This window comes from Chelonia mydas, chromosome 17 (genome assembly GCF_015237465.2).
Source record: "Chelonia mydas isolate rCheMyd1 chromosome 17, rCheMyd1.pri.v2, whole genome shotgun sequence".
NCBI lineage: Eukaryota > Metazoa > Chordata > Testudines > Cheloniidae > Chelonia > Chelonia mydas.
In genome coordinates this window covers 9,641,598-9,660,666 of record NC_051257.2, presented here as the reverse complement: position 1 = coordinate 9,660,666, position 19,069 = coordinate 9,641,598, and the positions used below count along the sequence as shown (strand labels likewise).

Genomic DNA, 19,069 nt, shown 5'->3' with positions numbered 1-19,069 from the left:
AAGCCTAGAAACAACTCAACAAATTGGCCCTAGTCCCATAGCGCATTATGAGATCGGCCTTGGACTGCGAGGTTTTATTGCATTTTGTGGGAATATGAAAGATACAGGGCCAGAGCCTCAAGGGGTGTGAACAGGCGAGGTCAATGGAGTTACACAGATGCTCACCAGCTGAGGAAATTGCCCAAAAAGAGCACATGGCGTGCATTCTCACTCAGACTAAATTCCCCTCCACAGATTGCATAAAGACTACAGGAGCAAACAGACCTTATATAGATTTTTTTTATCCTGGCAGATAGCTGAGTGGGAGAGCTGTGTGGGACTAGTTAAAGTTGCATAGATGACACTTAGCCTCTGCTCCTATTTGTAACCTTGCACTGTGCGTAGAGTAATAAATCACAATCTCTTATGTGAATGAGACTGCCCACTCCACCATCTTCAACGGGCAAGATTGGTTTTAACCGATAAACTATTAGGGCCCAACCTCGCAGCAACTCTCCCCCCCAGCAGACGTGACGAGGGAGTTTCAGCATACCACAGGTACAGATTTTTTTATCATCATTTTAAACAAAGAGGAGCCTGAGAGGTAGCAGATGAATCCAGATCAAAACAAGAGGTGGGGAAATCTTATGCGTTGGGCCCATCTTTATTGTTTGCATTTACACACCCACCCACCAGGCAAAGGTAAACGCTTCCCTGTAAAGAGCAAGTGAGGCGTTCGATAGAAGAGGAAGTTAACCAGGGGTTCATCTGTGTTCAGTAGGGAAGCACTAATGCATGTATTGTTTTCAAAGCTACATTCATTCCTCCCTGCCCCCCCCACCCCCCCAATCATTTGATTTCTTTAGTATTTTAAGAAGCTGCACTAACTGGAGACAGAGTTGTTGCAGAGTAAAGACATTATTCTTTCACTGCCTAGTTCACCTTTAATTGTATAGTAATGGTACGTGAAGTACACCATCCCAGCATTACCCCCAGGAGGCACTGCCCCCGGCCAGGTATCGTGGTGAAGACCTAAGGTCCACCCATTCCCAGCCTACCCCTCTGCAGGATTAAGTAGGTGAATCCAACCCCAAGGTCTGAGTGTCCCATGCAGGGGCTTGAGACGGGTTCAGATTCCCCTGTGGCCAAGTCACCATCTACCTCTTAGCGTTCTAAAACGACAGCCCCGTTTCACGGACTTAAGCTGACAATATCCATTACAAATAGTCATTTCGACTAAATTATATAGGGCTAAAATACCAGGGAAACGAATATTAAAATACCATGTGTCGTTCCTTCTAGAACCTCTATGGCAGGGGTGGGCAAACGTTTTGGCCCGAGGACGACATCGGGGTTCCAAAACTGTATGGAGGGCCGGGTAGGGAAGACTGTGCCTCCCCAAACAGCCTGGCCCCGTCCCCTCCCATTTCCTGCCCCCTGACTTCCTCCCTCAGAACCCCCGACCCATCCAACCCCCCTTGTTCCTTGTCCCCTGACCGCCTCCTCCCAGGACCCCCCACCCCTAACCACCCCCCAGGACCCCACCCCCATCCAACCCTCCCTGCTCCCTGTCTCCTGACTACCCCGACCCCTGACAGGCCCCCCGGAACTCCCACACCCTATCCAACCCCCCCCCAAACCTCTGCCCCATCCAACCGCCCCCTGCTCCCTGTCCCCTGACTGCCCCCCCCCCCCCGGGACCCCCCGCCCCTTATCCAACCCCCTCCGGCTCCAGCCCCCTTACCATGCCGCTCAGAGAAGCATGTCTGGTAGCCGCCCGGCCAGAGCGCAGCCCCGCCGCCCTGCATGAGCGCAGCCCCGCCACCCAGAGTGCTGCTCGCGTGGCTGCGGGGGAAGGGGAACAGTGGGGAGGGGCCAGGGGCTAGCCTCTCCGGCCGGGAGCTCAGGGGCCGGGCAGGATGGTCCCGCAGGCCGGATGTGGCACGCGGGCCATTGTTTGCCCATCTCTGCTCTATGGTCTGATTTTCAGAGGTGATGAGCACCTGCATCCTCACTGAGCACTTCATCTCTGTGCGTCTCTGTTCCCCACCTCTACAATGGGGATAACAGCACTGCCCTACCTCACACGGTGTTGCGAGGATAAATACTTGAAAGATTGTGAGGTGCTCAGATCTAGTATGGTAATGAGGGCCAGATAAGTACCCAAGAGAGCTAGATTTAAAGTCAATAGGAACTGGAGCTGCTCAGCACCTCTGATTACTAGGCCATTATCTCCAGTAATTGTATGGGACTCCAGTGGATGGTAGGCTTTAGATTAGAAAAATGTCCTGCCTAGTCATGCTTTAATCTGCTGGCAGAAGAAAACATCCTGACAATCATTGGGATGTGACATGACATACTTCCGCCAAGCTCTGCAGAAGAGTTTTCTTGCCTGGCCTTCGTAACTGCAGCAAAATTCTCATCAAACAGAGAAGACAATGGAAAATGAATTGAGCGGGACATCTGTAAGACAGAGAAGCTTACAGAGTCAGGCAGAAAGGGAATAGCCAAACTTTAGAGATGTGCATATGATTCCCCTGCATAATTCTGTATAATGAAAAAATCTTAAGACTGAAAAACAAAAAGGCAGCGTTTTCAGGTTATTGTACTTTTTGTCCTCCAGTTGTCAGATGAAAGTCCAGATCTTGATCCAGAATGTAAAGGCCCAAAGCTCTCAATACATATGAAATGAATCAACATTGACATTCGCGCCTGTTTCATATAAAATGGAATGATGTATCCAAACAAAATAAAATTAAGAATGTGCATCATTTAAAGAAACATCATTTGGGAGAATTTGCCCAAGCCTTTTGGGTTACATTCACAGTTTACACCCGGAAAAGTCAGAAAAACAAAACAAAACAAAACCCCATGGAAGATATTCTTCCTGGAAGGCTGCAATGTAATCCTATGTTATTTCTTAAAATCTAGGACTTTAAGACCAAAGAACCAAAACCAGAAAGAGACAAAACAGGCTACTCCTTAAAACAGTGAGGCCAATTCATCCAACTTTACTGTAAACTATCCTTCTGCCGTTGTGCTGCTTGCATGCTTCCCTGCAGAGCCCTCTAGCTTGTAGGCAGGACCAGGAAACCACTAAGCATTTAAAGTGATAGCTCACAATTTTAATACAGTTTTCCAGACATCATCTTTTGCATGTCAAAATACACAGTATTTGGTTGGTTAGACTCGATCATTATTATTCACTGCCCATTGAAAAGCAAAGGACCTGGTCAGTTTTCAACACAAGTGAAGTTCTTAAGCAGCTAAATTAGGTCCAGTGAAGATATTTGGGATCCAGTTTCCAAACTCAATCTGTATGTTTACATGTCCCAGAAATACATGGCCGTGTCTTTGTAAGCGTAACTTTGGGTGCACAAGTTTATGGGTTCTAACACCTTAATATTTCATAAGCAAGACAGGTTGATAGATCCGATATGCACACACCACTGCTGGCTGCACATACAATTCTGAGATCTGCTCTGGCTGGAGATCTTTTTTTGTATTTGAGAATATATAACACAAGTGCACATGGCATGGATGCCTGATGTGGGATTTAGTTCAGATACAGAAAATGGTCCTCAGAGACAAAAAGACAGGCCCAGATCAAAACATTGGGAGAGTTTCGATCTGATCTTTGCAGTTTGCACCCATGTCTACTAAAATTTGTATGCTCAAAATCTGGGCATGCAAACGGAGAGGTCAGGTGGAAGCCGCTTTGAAAGATCAGCTCTTGCTCCACATCTCTGGCTTTTTGTAACATCTTTTTTCCTTATGTAAATTCTATTGGGTTGAGAAATCTATGTTATTTCTGGGTCAATTTTTCAAATCCCTCATCAGTGACGATGGATGGCTTTTATTAAGCAAATATCAGAGCATGGAATTTGAAATGTCTCCTTCAAACAAAAGACTGTAACAGTAGAGAGCCACTTATTACCTTCATGATGGAAGAATGGTTTTCTAATCAGCTGTGAACCCTAATGGAAATCATACTTTGGCTGTGAATAATTCCCAGGAGGGAAACTTGGCGGAAAAAAAACCCCTTACCTCAACTTTCTTACTTTATCTGACTCAACACATCTAAAATATTCAAAAACAAGAACACCCCAGGTAGCACACAGTGCCGATATTACAGTAAACTGCTGCCTATTTCAGACAACTCAAGGAAGATGTAGTAGTTGGAGCCAGTGATTAATGAGTTATGCTGTCATATCACTGACCTGTAGGAGACCTGTACTGATCCCTCTACATCTTGCAAGTGTGGATCAGGGTCCAGGAAGAAGATAACTCTAGGAGAGGACCAGTGTTTCATACACAGGAGCTGACTTTCCATTGTGCAGGGGGGTAATCGACCCCCGGCTCTGCCCCAGACCCTGCCCCCACTTCACCCCTTCTCTCAAGGCCATACTTCCTCTGAGTCATGCTGGCACGTGGGCTCAGTTAGCTCCACCCAGGCTTTGAAGCAGGTGAACGCGTGTCTTGGGCCAGAGGAAGGAGCCAGTTTGAGAGAGGAAGTCCTGGAGAGAAGCTCTAGGAGCGATTGAGCTTGGGAGAGAAGTCCCTATTGCATTATCACTTTGAAGTCTGTTAATAAAGACAAACTGCCAAGAAGGGGTTGAGTTTAGACACCGAGGACTTGCGCCACTAGGCACCCAAGTCAGTGGAAAAACTCCCTTTGACTGCAATGAGCAGCGGACGGGGCCCTAACTCAGGACGTGTGTGTTCGGTTGCTTTGACTTCAGAATGAGAGCATTTGGCCCAGTATGGGTAAATGTGCTTACATACTTTCCTATTTTCTCAGACTCTATTTGTTCAGCCCCCTGGCTCCTCTCCCTCCTGCTTTTATACATTGCTTTTGTATCGCAGAAAGGCACCCAATGTTTCGGAAGGTAGAGAACAACTTGGCATAATCTGATTGCCATGTAGTTCTGCCTCACCTTCCCCTCCCGCCGCTGCTGGCTGAGATAATAGCAAATGTAAATAAAGGCAGGATGGAGCCCTTGAAGTGTGTTCTTCCAAGGTTTACAATGCTTAATTAAATAAATTATATATCGGTGAATTAATGTTAAGTTTGTATCGTCAGCCCATGAGACAATAACCTGGTTAAAATCACTCCATTCAGAGAGGCATCCTTTCCCTTTGGAAGCTCGGAACAGATTTTTTCTTATAAAATGGGAGAAACGCCAACCTTGGGGGTTTCTATAGTATCAGTCACCAGAGTCACGACACGCTGTTTCTGCAGCTCCTTAAAAAAATATCTGGTGTAAAACTTGCCTGTTGCTGTTGTTCGACAGGTGGTGAGCTGCGTTGTGTGCATGGTTAGTCTACATAAGCACAAGTTTATTATTATCTCTCCCTGTCCGTTCCATTCCTGCCTGCTTGTCTCCTCCACCTCGTCTCATAAACTTTTTGGGCCAGGGACATTTCTGAGATGTGTGCACAGCCCCTGGCATGATGGGGTGCTGATCCCTAACTGGTGCCAATAGGTGCTACTCCAATACAAATAATACTATAAAACCTCAGGGCTCTGTTCTCTACCCACCTCCGGCAGATACAAAAATCTGCCCTATGGTGAACTGTCCCTTATTTAGGTGGATGTGGCTTATTTTGAGTCTAATTACCTTATGTCCCATAGCAAGTCAATCCAGCATGGACTTTATCCCATACTTCAGCAATTATCATGCAGAAGATAAAATGCACAATTTTGTATTATGTATGACTTTGTACCGTGAATACAACAATATTGCGCGATGTTGTCCTTCAAGAACAACTTTTATCCTGTATTTTTCAGACATGGTCCTTTAATTATGTACCATAACAAAAAACTTCATCAAGCCCTAAATCTTCAGTAGCATCGGCCTACAGATGTTTATGCCAGAAACAGAAAATATTTTCAGTCATCTCATCCGTGGGTGTCAATCAGCGTAGCTCCTTTCATTGTATACCCATTGAGGATCTAGCCCAGGGGTGGCCAACATGCGGCTCTTCAGAAGTTAATATGCGGCTCCTTGTATAGGCACCGACTCCGGGGCTGAAGCTACAGCGCCAGCTTTCCGATGTGCCGGGGGGTGCTCACTGCTCCACCCCTGGCTCTGCCACAGGCCCTGCCCCCACTCCACCCCTTCCCTCCCCTGAGCCTGCTGTGCCCTCTCTTCTCCCCCCTCCTCCCCAGAGCCTCCTGCACGCCACGAAACAGCTGATCGGGAGATGCAGGGAGGGAGCGGGAGGTGCTGACTGGCAGGGCTGCCGGTGGGCGGGAGGTGCTGGGAGCCGGAGGGGAGCTGACGAGGGGCTGCTGACATATTGCTGTGGCTCTTTGGCAACGTACATTGGTAAATTCTGGCTCCTTCTCAGGCTCAGGTTGGCCACCCCTGATCTAGTCCATCCTCTACAACTAGCATCTGTTTACACCTAGATTAATTTACTGAAGGTATGCATTGCAGTAGCCCCTCGCCCCCCTGGGCTGTGCACTGTAGGCATATATAACAAAGATTTTTTCCCTCCTGCAAAAAGTTGACAACTTAAGTAAAGATGCAGAATAGAGATACTTAGGAAGAGAATTCAACCATTTATTGATGCTACTGTGCTAGGGGTTTTACCTTGTTATGCTGCAAAATGCTTTTTGAAATGCTAAACTCGAGAAAAGCTGAACTCTATGGCAAATGGAGAGGAAACCATATGCCATGGCACAGAAGATTTCTACTTGTTCTGTTCTCATTTTATAATAATTTTCATGTCATTGTCCATTATCTGTGTGGGTTTTATTTTAAACTGACATATTCCTGGCCTCATACATTTGCAATGCATTTTCCAATTAGCAGAGCATTTTGTGAATGGCAAGGATTATGTGTGTTTTTGCAGCTAGGAGGGATTCAGGGACTCCAAGGGGCGACCTTTTCAAGGCTAAAAGAAAGCAGTGTGAGGTCTGAATGAATATTTTATGAATGCTAAAGGTATTAGGACACTGTGTTTCAAGAACACAATGATCTCAGAGCAAACAATGGAGGATACCAGAGAACAGATTTCTAAATTTCTTTCAAAATACCAAGCCGATCAAAACAGGCATGTGACTGGGTGTTCCACTGGTGAAAAAAAAAAAATAACCTACAGAAATAGAAACCATGGTCTCCATCAATTCAGAATGGCCCATATAATAAATTTAGCAGACTAATGGTTTATTGATGGGCTCTGCACCAATGTTGTTATGCTAATCAGATTCAGGCTAGGGAGTAGCAACCATATACACTAGGTCTGGACTTGGCCCAAACAAGATCCTAATTTGTGCGAGTGCACAAAAGCTCTTAAAGAGATACTCACTGTCAAAGGTCCAAAATGTAGGGGAGGAGTGTTGTGGAAAGGGAAAGGAGGGTTTTACAAGGCCTAAAATGAAGATAATTTCTTTTCTTTTTTTTTATTCTAGGGGAAAACAATTTCCGCGGTTAGGTATGTCCCTGCATGTTGCAAACCCAAAGGCAGCAAAACACTATGCGAGTGCAGGAGAACCAGAAAATGATACTGACTAGTCTAGTTTTATTTTCGAAGAGATGACTCCAATGCAGGAAAGCAGTTAAGCACCTGCTTAAAGTTAAGCACATGCTTTATGTTTAAGTGCTTTTCTAAGCAGGGATACTTTCCTTAATTGCAGCCTGAGCAAAAGGCCGAAAGCATCCATACATCATATGGTGGCACTTAGATTTCTCTTCTGGCATCGATAATCTAAAATATTCTTAGTAATGCAGGTGAGGACTGTTTAAGAGTGATATGCTTGGTATCTCGAGGGTGCCCCTTTCTCTTCTAGTACACTACGCAAACCAATCGAAAAACGCTCTCAACATGTTAGAAATATTGATCGCCACAAGATTGCACTGAAAGTGGGGACATAAATTGCACAGCACAGAACAGACTTGGCTCAAGAGTGACTCTCCTCAATCCTGCTTTGATAATCCACTGAAGGATAAGAGCCTAATTTTGGCGAAAAAAAAAATGGACTCAGGAACTTATCCTTGAAAGGTACAGTTTCTTGGCCCCCTTTTTTTTTAAATAATAGAAGTATTGGAGGAGAAAATTACATACAGACTTGACTGACATTTCCTAGAGCATTAAAAAAAAATACCCATGAGGTACATCATGGCACAACTGAAGTCAATGGCAAAATTCCCATTTGAATCAACAGGACCAGGCTGCAGCTCTGAAAGTTTTCCTGAAGAACGTGATCAACAGAATGCCTTGTCTCTTTTATGTAGTTAGTTGTCAGTAATGCATTTGCTCAACTTTGTCTCCGTCCGGAGCGCTGTTGGTTGAAATTCTAATCTCCCCCCATCCAAAGCCTGAGACAATGGACTTTGCGTGGGGTACAAAGGTTGGAGGGAGAATAGAAGGAATCCAGCCCCCCTCCACTGACAACCAGAGTACGGGGGTGCTCCAGCATGCAATCGGATGTTGATGTTAGGGTTCAGGACTTGTGGCAGTAGCCATCACTCACTGTGGGACTCCTCAGACCGCTGAGTCCAGATTGTGGTGTACGTGTCTCTGTGCAGTTCACAGACCCGTTGAAGACATCCCTGGGGCACTCTGCATAACTACGCCCTTGCGTTCCAATAGCATAGACCACGAGGGAAGATGGCGCTGCAATTTGCAAGGAGCTGCAGGGTTCTGTGTGACCTTCCCCCATCTGAACCTTTCGGCTGCCCCTGTATTTCGTGCCTCCCCAGCTGGGACAGTTTCTACCCCTTTGCACAATGTGGGAGGGTTGTGGGGTACTTCAGTGCTCATCCCCGACTTGTCCAAAAGAAAAGGTGTTTCCTTTCAAAAGAAGAAATGAATAGCTTGACAAGGAGGTGTCTGAAGATGAAATATAATTCAGCAAAAGGAAAAATGAAGGTAAGCGAGTCTCCGGAATATATGTCCTGACAGTGAGCTCTTAGACCCCAAAGGCTGTGGTGGAATCCCCATTACTTGGCATATTGAAAACCAGGTTGGACAGAGGACTGGAGGATATGCTGTTGGAACCATCCTTCCTGGCACCCAGAGAACGAATGAGAGGCATCTAATGTAATCCTTCTGACTGCTCGGTCCTCACTCTGTGCTTGAGAGTTCCATTGGGTTCTACACCAAACCCAATATTTTAACTTTGGTAACAGAGCCTTTGACTCCATCAGACCTGTTTTCCATACATATGCTTCAGAAATATTTCAGCACTTTCCAAGGAATCTGATCCAAAGCCCACTAAAATCAGTTGGTGTCTTCCCATTAATCCAAACTGAAAGTGAGTCCAGAATTCCTTCCATGGACTCATTGGACCTTGACTTCCATTGCAGAGCAATGCAGCTCTGGAGAACCTGCCCCATAATCATAAATAGCCTCAGGTACCACAAAGACTCCTCATTGTTTTTGCTGATACAGACTAACACAGCTACCCCTCTGAAACCTGTAAGAAGTGAAGGACTCTCTAAGGAGGCAGTGTGGTTCAATGGATAAAGCACTGGCCAGGGACTCAGAAGATCTGAGTTATACTCCCACAGCTGGCCCACTGGCTGGCATTAGGAAAGTCACTTAATGGCCCAGTGCCTCAGTTTCCCCACCTATAAAATGGGGAGGATGATACTGACCTCCTTTCTAAAGTGCTTTAGTATCTTAAAAGTGCTACGTAAAAACTATTATTAAAGAACCAGTTATCACAACTAAGCTGGAAACTCCAGTCATTATAAAGTATTGACAGAATCATTTGTTATGGGGTTTGTTTTAGATAGAGACTAATGTTTCTCTCTGGACACAAAGCATGCATTTAATCAATTCAGAGCGACATTTTAGCTCTATACAGTCCAGCAGAGAGGGCTATTCAATAAAATAAACATTATTTCACTTAGAGACAATGCCAGTTGCAGTAGCTCTTTTTCCAATTAAATTCGACATTCCTTTTCTGCATTACCAGTCTGGATTGGTCTGAGGAGATTGGTACTTACATTACTGTCATATTTATTCTTTTTGACATGTGTTATGGGACTGCAATTTGATGAAATGAATCAAAATGTAGCTCTCGCACAAAAGCCAGCCCCTGAAGCTAATTATCCACCTATAATTCCTGTCAATGCTTGAAGTTTAAGAGAATGGGGAAGTCTGCTCGATGGAACATGAGAGACAGGTTAGGAAAGAAAATGTTCAAGAGATCACATTCAAGGATCTCAACATTCTGACAATAGGACAAACTGCTGAACTAATCCGTCCTGACCTCACTTTCACCTGATCTCCAGTGTGGCCTTCTCTCCCCAGCCGGTGCCTGCCCACGCTTATCTACACCTTTGTGATGGATTGCCTCTGCACAGTAAAGCCCCTCGGAAACGGAACCCAGTGCAAAATGCGGCTGCTTATTGTTAGTGATGTTTGATGCTGAGCTCGCATGACACTGGGGTGCTGAGAACTGCTCCGGCTGCCAGTGAATTTCTAGGGGGAATTTAAGGTATTGACCTTAACCCTAAGGCCCTAAATAGCTTGGTACCAGGTTACCCAGAGTCTGGCTCTCTCCGCATGCCTGATGGCAGACGAGCTCAGCAGAGGCACCGATGGAGATACTGCCAGAGCCGTTTCCATGAGCTTGCAGGAGGCGTGACTGCAGCCCATGTGGGCATCCTCAAGCTAGCTTTGAGCTAGTTAGTTCAAATAACAATAGCGGTGAAGCTGTGGCAGGGTAGATGGCACAACCCCCTCCCCTGCCCACCCCTCCCGCACCCTGGGTACGTATTTGCACAGCTAGCCTATGCTGCCCTGGTTTCACTGCTATTATTATTCGAGCTACCTAGAGCAAAGCTAGCTTGGGGCTGCCGACCCGTGCTGGAGTCACACCTCTGACTGCAGTGTAGACATGCTGTCAATCCGCCCGCGCCCAGCTCTGTTAGCCTTCTAGGCACGTTGCAAAGCCCACCTCTTCGCCCAGGCTTCCAAGAGCTTGAGGGGTTTCTACGGGCCAGATTCCAATACCCGAGCAATGAGTAATACCCTGGTGTAAGGTGCTATTCAGCGTGATGAAAGCGATCACAATCTGGTCCTCTGCGTGCAGTAGCTTTATTTTATTTCTCCCATTGTATGTGTCTGTGGGTATTTAGTTCTCTCTCAACGTGGGCTGAGCCATCATTTGTATGGTGCTGCCTGGCATGGTTATTTGTGCTGTCTGCTTTTTCACATAAGCCTGGGGTGTCCGGAGCAGAGGATGGGTGCCTAGTGAGATTCTTACATACAGAGAAATTCGTGATGGGCTGTGGTCTCTACGCTTTGGGTGCCTGTATAAGGGAGGTAGCATTTCAGGGGTGCTGATCAAAGGCGACTGTCTCTGTGGCAAGGAAATATTGTCCAGTCTGTCGCTGTATCCAGCAAAAAGCTTATTTGGGGGACAGCACCCACAAACGTCACTCCAGGGAGTAGCCATCTATACAGCAGCCTGTGATCACTGGCGTGGTGATGCCTCAGATACCAGGCTATGCTTCCTCGCCTTGGGACGGGACAGGAGGCAGCAAACCAAAAGGAGGGCCCTCAGCACAGGTGTTACTCTCTGCAGGGTCCAGAAAAACCAAGGGTGGGTGCTGTGCATTTCGTGTGGGGCTGGTGTGATCTGCAGTTCGCCCGGCGGGGGCGCTGCTCACCGTCCTGGGCCCCGCCAAACGGGATTCCCACGCAGCGGCGCGTGGCCGCCCTTGCCCTTGGGTGCGGGCAGCTGCCGAGCCAGCGGGCAGTGAGGTACCTGCAGCGCGCTGGGGAGGAGGGGGCCGCGGGGATAGTGGGGTGCGGTGCACTGGGGAAAGGGGACTAGGGGACAATGGGATGTAAGGATACTGGGGTGCAGTGCAGGGGGAGAAGGGGCTAGGAGACAATGGGATTGGGGATACTGCAGTGCACTGGGGAGGATAGTGGGGTGCAGTGCACTGGGGAGGATAGTGGGGTGCAGTGCACTGGGGAGGGGAGCTGCGGGGATGCTGGGGAGCAGTGCACGGGGAAGGGGGGCAGCGGGGTTACTGGGGTGCAGTGCCCTGGGGAGGATAATAGGGTACAGTACACTGGGGAGGCGGGGGTGCAGTGTACGGGGGGAGGATACCGGGGTGCAGGGCGAGGGGGGCAGCGGGGTTACTGGGGTGCAGTGCGCTGGGGAGGGGAGCTGCGGGGATGCTGGGGAGCAGTGCACGGGGAAGGGGGGCAGCGGGGTTACTGGGGTGCAGTGCGCTGGGGAGGATACTGGGGTGCAGTGCGCTGGGGTTGAGGCTGGCTCCTGGCTCTAGCCGAGCCTTGCAGCCGCCGGAAGGAAGCGCCGAGCCGCGGCCGCCTGCCCTCCCGGGCGCGGCTCTCCGGCTCCGGCCTTGGGGCGACCCGAGCGGCGCTGCGGGCCCGGCCCTGGCCCTGCGGGCGGCGGATACAAGCGGGGCGATCTGGCTCCCCCGCGCCTGCCGGCTGGATGCGGAGCCCCCGGGGCGCAGCTGCGGGGCCGCGCTCTTGCGCCCCAGCTGCGGGTAGGGGGAGCGCTTGGAGAGGTGCCGGGCTCCCCGTGCTAGCACCCCCTCTCCCCGCTCCCAGCAGCGGGGGGGGCTTTACCCTAAGCCTTCCCCCTCTGTGGCTGCCTGCTGCAGGCGGGGAGAGCCAGGGCGCATTCACGGCAGCACCAGCTGGGGGGGGGGCTTTAAATGCACAGAGGGGTGCGTCCGGCTGGCACGTCTGCAGGGCACGTTCATGCCCCTTTCATCCCCAATCAGCGCCCCCCCTCAGCCTTACCCATCACTCACCGGCAGCCACCTCCAGCTTGAAGCCCAGCAGCTGTTGTGAATACCCCCAAATCCACTGAAACTAAGAAGTGAAGATTAGCCCTATCTCCAGGTGACAGGACAGGGGGTGCTTAGAGATGGGGAAGGAAATTACCCCAGGGGGAATTTGGCCAAGTCATCAGGGTGCTCATGCCCTTATTCGTGGGGACTACGTCCTAGATATTGTCTACGCTTCGGAGCCCCCTCCTGCCCTGAGCTGAGCATGCACAGACCCCTGCCCTTTAGGATTTTCCCAAAATCGTCATGCTAAAGTGAAGGGAATTTGAGGGGCTGGGTATGGGGCGGAAAAATAGTGGACACCACCATAAGACCCTTCAGGGCCTGTTTTGATACTCTAGCCAAAAGATTGCAATAGTTATTGCTGTGCATTTGCTGAGATGCAGCGTGTAGGTTCACTGACAGGAGTTGGTTGAGGACTTTGAAACTGAAACTGGACTCTCCTGCATCCATAGCTCTCACACCCAGACACTAGTGTCACCCATCGCTTAGCTGTTGTCAGGCGATTGGGGTCTGGGTAGCCGAAGAGCATGATTTTCCCAGAAGAGGAGGCTGTGAAATGCAAGAGCTGCCAGGACTGGAGCTGTCATGACATCGCTCAGTAGCCAGCCCCTGCAGAAAGTTAATGGTGTTACACTCCAGGATGAATTTGGCCCAAGGACGTGAAGTGTTGAGAAAACCCACACAAAGATATTATGAAGGCTAAATACCTTAATTGATGCTAAAATTATATCCCACACCTACTTGGTTATTTAGTTACTCATGTATTTCTTGACTCTAATGAGTAATTATGTAAAAACTGTACTTTCTCCAAAATGTTAATTTAGGTTTCCGCAGATGGCAACCATCTGTTAAATGACTAGTCATTTAAAAGATCCGATTAGCACTTTATTCAGCTTGTATATTGTAACAGAAAGTCCATCCAAGTGTACTGGTGGGGAACGTTTGGTGGATGTTGTTCTTTTCCCTGTTACTGCTACGTTCATGATGAGTCTCAAAGCTATTAATGTTTGTGCACGAGTCCTGGTGTGTTTATGCAGATTGCTTAAAAGGTGGAACTTCAGGCTTGCAAACCAGTTTTCACCTAGAGCTCTTGAAACGATTCGAGCACTAGGAAATCAAGCCCTACTCACGTAATCTTAATAGCAACCACTTAAGGCCCTGATCCTGCAATATCAGCCATGTGGGTTGCCTAGTGAGACTCCATATGGACTCTCACTAGAGGCATGGGGGAGAGGGGCAGCATGGGCATAGGTCAGCTCATGGGGATCAGACTACAGGTGCAAGGGCTAGGACCTCTTCTTCCAGACTGGCACACTGCATGAGGATCATTTACAGTAGCAGAATGAAGCCCATGTCTGAGTGCTAAGTGCCCTAGAAACATCTCAAAGACAATGCCCCTGCCCCAAAGAGCTGTTTGAAGGCCCCATTCCTTCAAAGACGTACACATGTGAGAAGTTCCCCCCCCCCCCCCCCCAAGTCAAGATCAGTCCCTAACACAAGTGATTTACAAAGGGGCAGGGGGGAGGGGAAAAAATTGTATACTGTGGGGTGGGGGGGAAGGGGGTTATGTACACCCAGCCACCCACGGACCCCTTTCTCACACACACTTCTATATTTCTACATTTGATTCATGACACCTAACCCTAGCTGCCCTCAAATAAGCAATTTCTCAATAGTTTGAACATGTTCCTTAGCCATTCCATGCCTCATTTCCTCCTAATCCCATGGGGAGATTATATAAGAACTTGCAGATTCAGGGATGAAAATTCGAAGCATAATTAAAAATAAATCATGATACTAAACCTGTATGTTCCTGCAAACTACTCAGGTTACTCCTGGTTTTAAGCTTACCAAGACTGAAACTCTCCTTGTAAAATTAGCCTTGAGATTTAATTCTGCAGTGTGCATTTCCCAGTTTTGTGAAATACCCTTGTTTTGTTTGTTTTAGCAGCTGAAATCTTAACATGACAATGGCTCCGTTACCGGGGGCTGAATTAGTCCAGAAGCCTTTGCAGTTATATCGCTACCTGCTTCGATGTTGTAAGCGGCTTCCTACAGAAAATATCCAACAGCATTACAGACATGCAATCAGACAGGTAGAGAGATGCTCTCTTTGGCGATGGGAAAGCTTGTCTTCCCATTTATTTGGATTATTAAAGTAGAAAAAACTAATCAGGTTAAAAAGATCCGACAGTTAAAAAACAAGTTTCTTTACTTTTTTACTAAGAGCATGTTAAACTTTTAGAATCTCTTTTCCATCACCGATGCCCTATTTCGGCAGTTCACTCAAGCCTTGTTTCTGCTAGCCAAAAAGGTACTGTTCCTCTTAAAATGATTGTAGCACACCTTGCATCCAACATAAAATGCTTTATATGGTTTACAAGGGAACATACAATTTTTGCAGAGCTATACACTATTTCAGTCTGAACTGCTTTAGTGGACACAAACTAGCTGAAGCAGTTCAGTTCGTCCTCCAATTGCTGTTCCACAATACATAGGGACATAGGACTGGCAGAGACCTTCTGGGTTATTGAGTCCAGCCCCCTGCAAGTGCAGTCAACTCTGTCAGATAATCCTGTTCATGAATGTCCTGGGTGGCCTTTCCAAGTATCCCAGAATGCACCACTTCTGGGATCTATGCCCGAACGTGCGAGCCCTTAACGTAAGTCAGCAAGGCTAGTGTGAGCATATGGAACATGTGCTCCAGCTGGTGCAACACAACCAGGTGAATAGCCCTGGTCCTTACCTTGTTAGCACAAACTTCTGTAAGACCCCCTGCTGCAGAAGGTTTAGAATAGCGAATATGAAAGTATGTTCACTGTAACCCAGTGGTTCTCAACCTGAGGCCCAATCAGCACACAGTTGCTGCCCACGTGACATCCTCAGGGCCATACAGATAGAATTGGATGTGGCCCACAATGGAAAAATAGGTTGAAAGCCACTGCTGTAACCCCTTCTGAACAAAGATTTGCCTATTTGCTAGAATAGGCATTCTAGGTCTTCAGATTGTATACATTTTTGATCAAGTATTTATTTCAGGATTTTAAATCCTTATTTTAGCAGGATCTAATCAGCTGTTACATTAACTGGAATTAATCATTTCCACATTCTGCTCAAACCCCGTAGAGTTTCAGAGTTCATGCGGATGAAGACAGTCCTGAGAGAATCCAGCAGATTATTAAGAGAGCCATTGAAGATGCTGACTGGGTCATGAATAAAGTAAGTGCAGCTATATTCCTCCCCATCAGGTTGTCCGAATCCTGTTCTTAGTTAATTCAGTTCAAGAGCTGGGATGTTGGAAAACAAATGAGACTTGTCTTCCTCTGCAGTGGGCTTTGAGATCTATGGGTGAGAGGATGTGTGTAATAACTAGACCTGGTTTCAAGGATTCTTTTTAAAAAACAGCTCTTCGTTGACAGAAAATCCCCGAGCTATAAACTAATGAATCACAGGGGGTTTGCAAGTACACTCTCACTCAGGAGAGCACACTTCTGCCCCGTCTGAGGCCTTGTTTACATTGGGGATTAGTTCAGATTTCAGCAACTAGTGAATCTGCAGCTATGTAAATATCTAATATAGACAAGAAAGCCGCAGTTTATCCCACTGCTCGACATTGAGATGAATTAACTCTCTCCCTGCTAACATTCCATCCACTTGTAACCAGGCTCCCAGAATGCTCATCTCACGAGTCTTCCCTGTGCTGCTAAGATCAGGGTGAGAACCCTAGCGCTCTTACCCTCGATACTGCCACTGTATCAGCATTAGGAGATTTTCCTCCCGGTGTCAGCGCAGGCAAGGCTGCAGATGTGGCATGTCTCCATGCAGCCAGCGCAAAATAATGTGGCTTGAAAGATAACTCGATTCCTAAGTGCAGGGATCTCTTCTGATCTGTTGAGCCGTGAGTCTCACTTCTGTTTCACTGAAGTTAAGTTTGACTGGTAAGCAAACAAACCTAACAAAATGAGTCAAAAAGTCATCTGCCTTAAAAAAATCTGTTATTTAATTAAAAATCACTGTGGAGGAGGAGGGGAGGGGTGAAAATAAAAATAAAAATCACTCTGAAATCCAGAAGAGAGTTAACACCAGGAGGAGCTATTAATTAGTCACAGATTTTGTAAAATTTTAGCAGCATCCAAATCTCTGGCACTTTTAGCCCAGTTTGCAAACCCTGTTCTGAGTGCCTGGTGAAGGCCCTAATTCTGATCTCACCCCAGACACTGGTCTGACTCCCCTGGCTTCAGCTGTATTACTCCACATTCTCCACCATGAGCAAGAGGCGACTCATCCCCAAGGGCCATCCAGAAACAAACTCATGCCCAATATTCTACATCTCTCAGAGGGGAAGTCCTGGGGTTTTACTCTGTGAAGGTTAAAAGGAATTCAGCAGCCTTCGGTGGATCAGAAACGGGGTCCTGAATGTTAGTGCTTGGTAGGGTTTTACCAAAAAGACTCCTTCCTTGTGTGAATGGTCACTTTTAATATGTCCCTGTATCACGTGTGGTTTTGTTTTTTTGCAGTATACAAGACAGAGGTAGAAAGAAGGGGATGAAGAGAAGATGCTCATCAGTACAGATCCTCAGACAGAGTCCAGGCAAATAAGCCCAGTTGTTTGTAAGAGTGCCACGTTGTAAACTGTTCCTGCAGTTTCTCCTGGTGTAAAATGGTTTGTCATAATACTTACTTCACTGGGGTGTCGTGAGGCTTAATGAATCTTTCTGAAGCTCTTTGAGATTTTTTTTTTATTACTATAAAACTCCTTGGCTAAAGCGCTTCCCCACTATTTTTTTTGTTTGGGGGGGTGGAGCGAATGGAGGTGGGAAGCAGAGAGTGATTTCAGATCCCACGTTTTGAGTTAGTTATCCTATGATGGAGACGGGAGCTGGCTGCTGAAGCCCCTATCCCGCTAGTGGATATTACTGCAAGATGAGAGCCTAAGATTAGATCAAGATCTAAAATGCATCAGAGTTTCGTAGGGTTGGGGTTTTTAAGCTGGTGTTTATCAATAACTGGACCCAAACATACCTCTATTTTTATTTTTTTATTATTATTATTATTATTAATGATGGCAATCCAGCACTACTGTTACAAATCAATGGCCTGCAAGAGGCAAATAAATTGGATACCGGCATTTGCTCCAGACTAAAGAAATAGAGCAATCTACCGACTACACCAAGGAAATTCAAAGGCTAGCCCTTTACTCGTTCTAATATACTTACTCTTGGCAGCATGTATTGAGCTAGGTTCTATGCCCTGAGTTACACCCATGAATGGGAAGAGGGTTACATGTAACTGATGGCAAAATAATTGGCCTGTGGCATCTAAGATTCTCTTCACCCACCCACTCAATGAAAGGAGACGGAACCTGCTTCTGCTATGCAGACACAGCAAAACAAAGGAAGGATGAAACTTCTCTGCCTTGTGGGTTTGTCATGCTCTGCTAGATTATGTGAATGTCATTTTTTGATTGTTGCTTTTAGTTACCCTTAATGTTTCTACAGATTCCCTTTAAGTTTGACAACAAACAGAAACCTGACTTTGCATGGTCAGAATTGTTACACTGACAGTTTTATTTAATACCTGAGGGGAAAAAATAAAAACCACTTGAAGAATAACATGCATTTGTATCAGCCTTGCCTTTCTATATTTGCAGTGTGTTACAGCGGAAAGTTTTGTTTTGGAGCGTAATACTGATTAAATAATGTCTTGATAATAAGCACAGCATATGGCATTGAAAATCACTGGCATACACGCCGAGTTACAGACAGATAAGATGACCAGGCTCTTGCCTTAGAGAATTTAACATGTGACTGAGTATAAATGTATATGATTAAAGATGGAACTGACTGACACACACTCACTGTAGGCCATAGCAAACTCTTGGTAGACTGATGGATTTCAGTGCAGGTTGGATTGGACACACAGGCCCTGATTCAGCAAAGCATGTAAGTATTTTATTAACTTTAAGCTTATTGATCCATGTTCAGCAATGAACTGCTTAAATTCTAGTGGAAGTAAGTATACTTAGGCTCCAATTCAGCATAGCACTTATGGGACTACTCGCATGCTTAAATGTAAGTACGTGGTCAGCTGCCTCGCTGGATCAAGCCACGAGAGAGATGATGTGGGTGTTAATCCTTTAGTCCTAATCTCTAGTTTTGGGGAGAAAACACACTCTGTTCAGTTGGGTGGGGCAGGTGTGTGTGTACCCGGGTGTGTATTGGGCTACTGTGTGAGGCACTGGACACTAACAGTGTATTGCACAGAACAGACAATTTATAAAAGCCTTTGCA

At 46.8% G+C, this 19,069-nt stretch overlaps 1 protein-coding gene across 6 annotated transcripts in view; it reads left to right on the top strand.

Moving 5' to 3' along the window:
* LYRM9 (LYR motif containing 9) overlaps positions 1-18,391 on the top strand; it is a 75,975-nt gene extending 57,584 nt beyond the window's left edge. For 4 of the 6 annotated variants that reach the window (XM_043530908.1, XM_043530909.1, XM_037880520.2 and 1 more), the window contains 3 exons: positions 14,728-14,875; positions 15,906-15,998; positions 17,297-18,391. In XM_043530908.1, coding sequence (XP_043386843.1) covers positions 14,744-14,875; positions 15,906-15,998; positions 17,297-17,314 — 243 coding nt within the window. In that variant the 5' untranslated portion in view covers positions 14,728-14,743 and the 3' untranslated portion in view covers positions 17,315-18,391. Of the gene's footprint in view, positions 1-11,564; positions 11,707-14,727; positions 14,876-15,905; positions 15,999-17,296 lie in introns of those variants that run through there. The other 2 variants (XM_027820132.3, XM_027820134.3) reach the window with 2 other exon arrangements.
* The last annotated feature ends 678 nt before the right edge of the window (positions 18,392-19,069 follow it).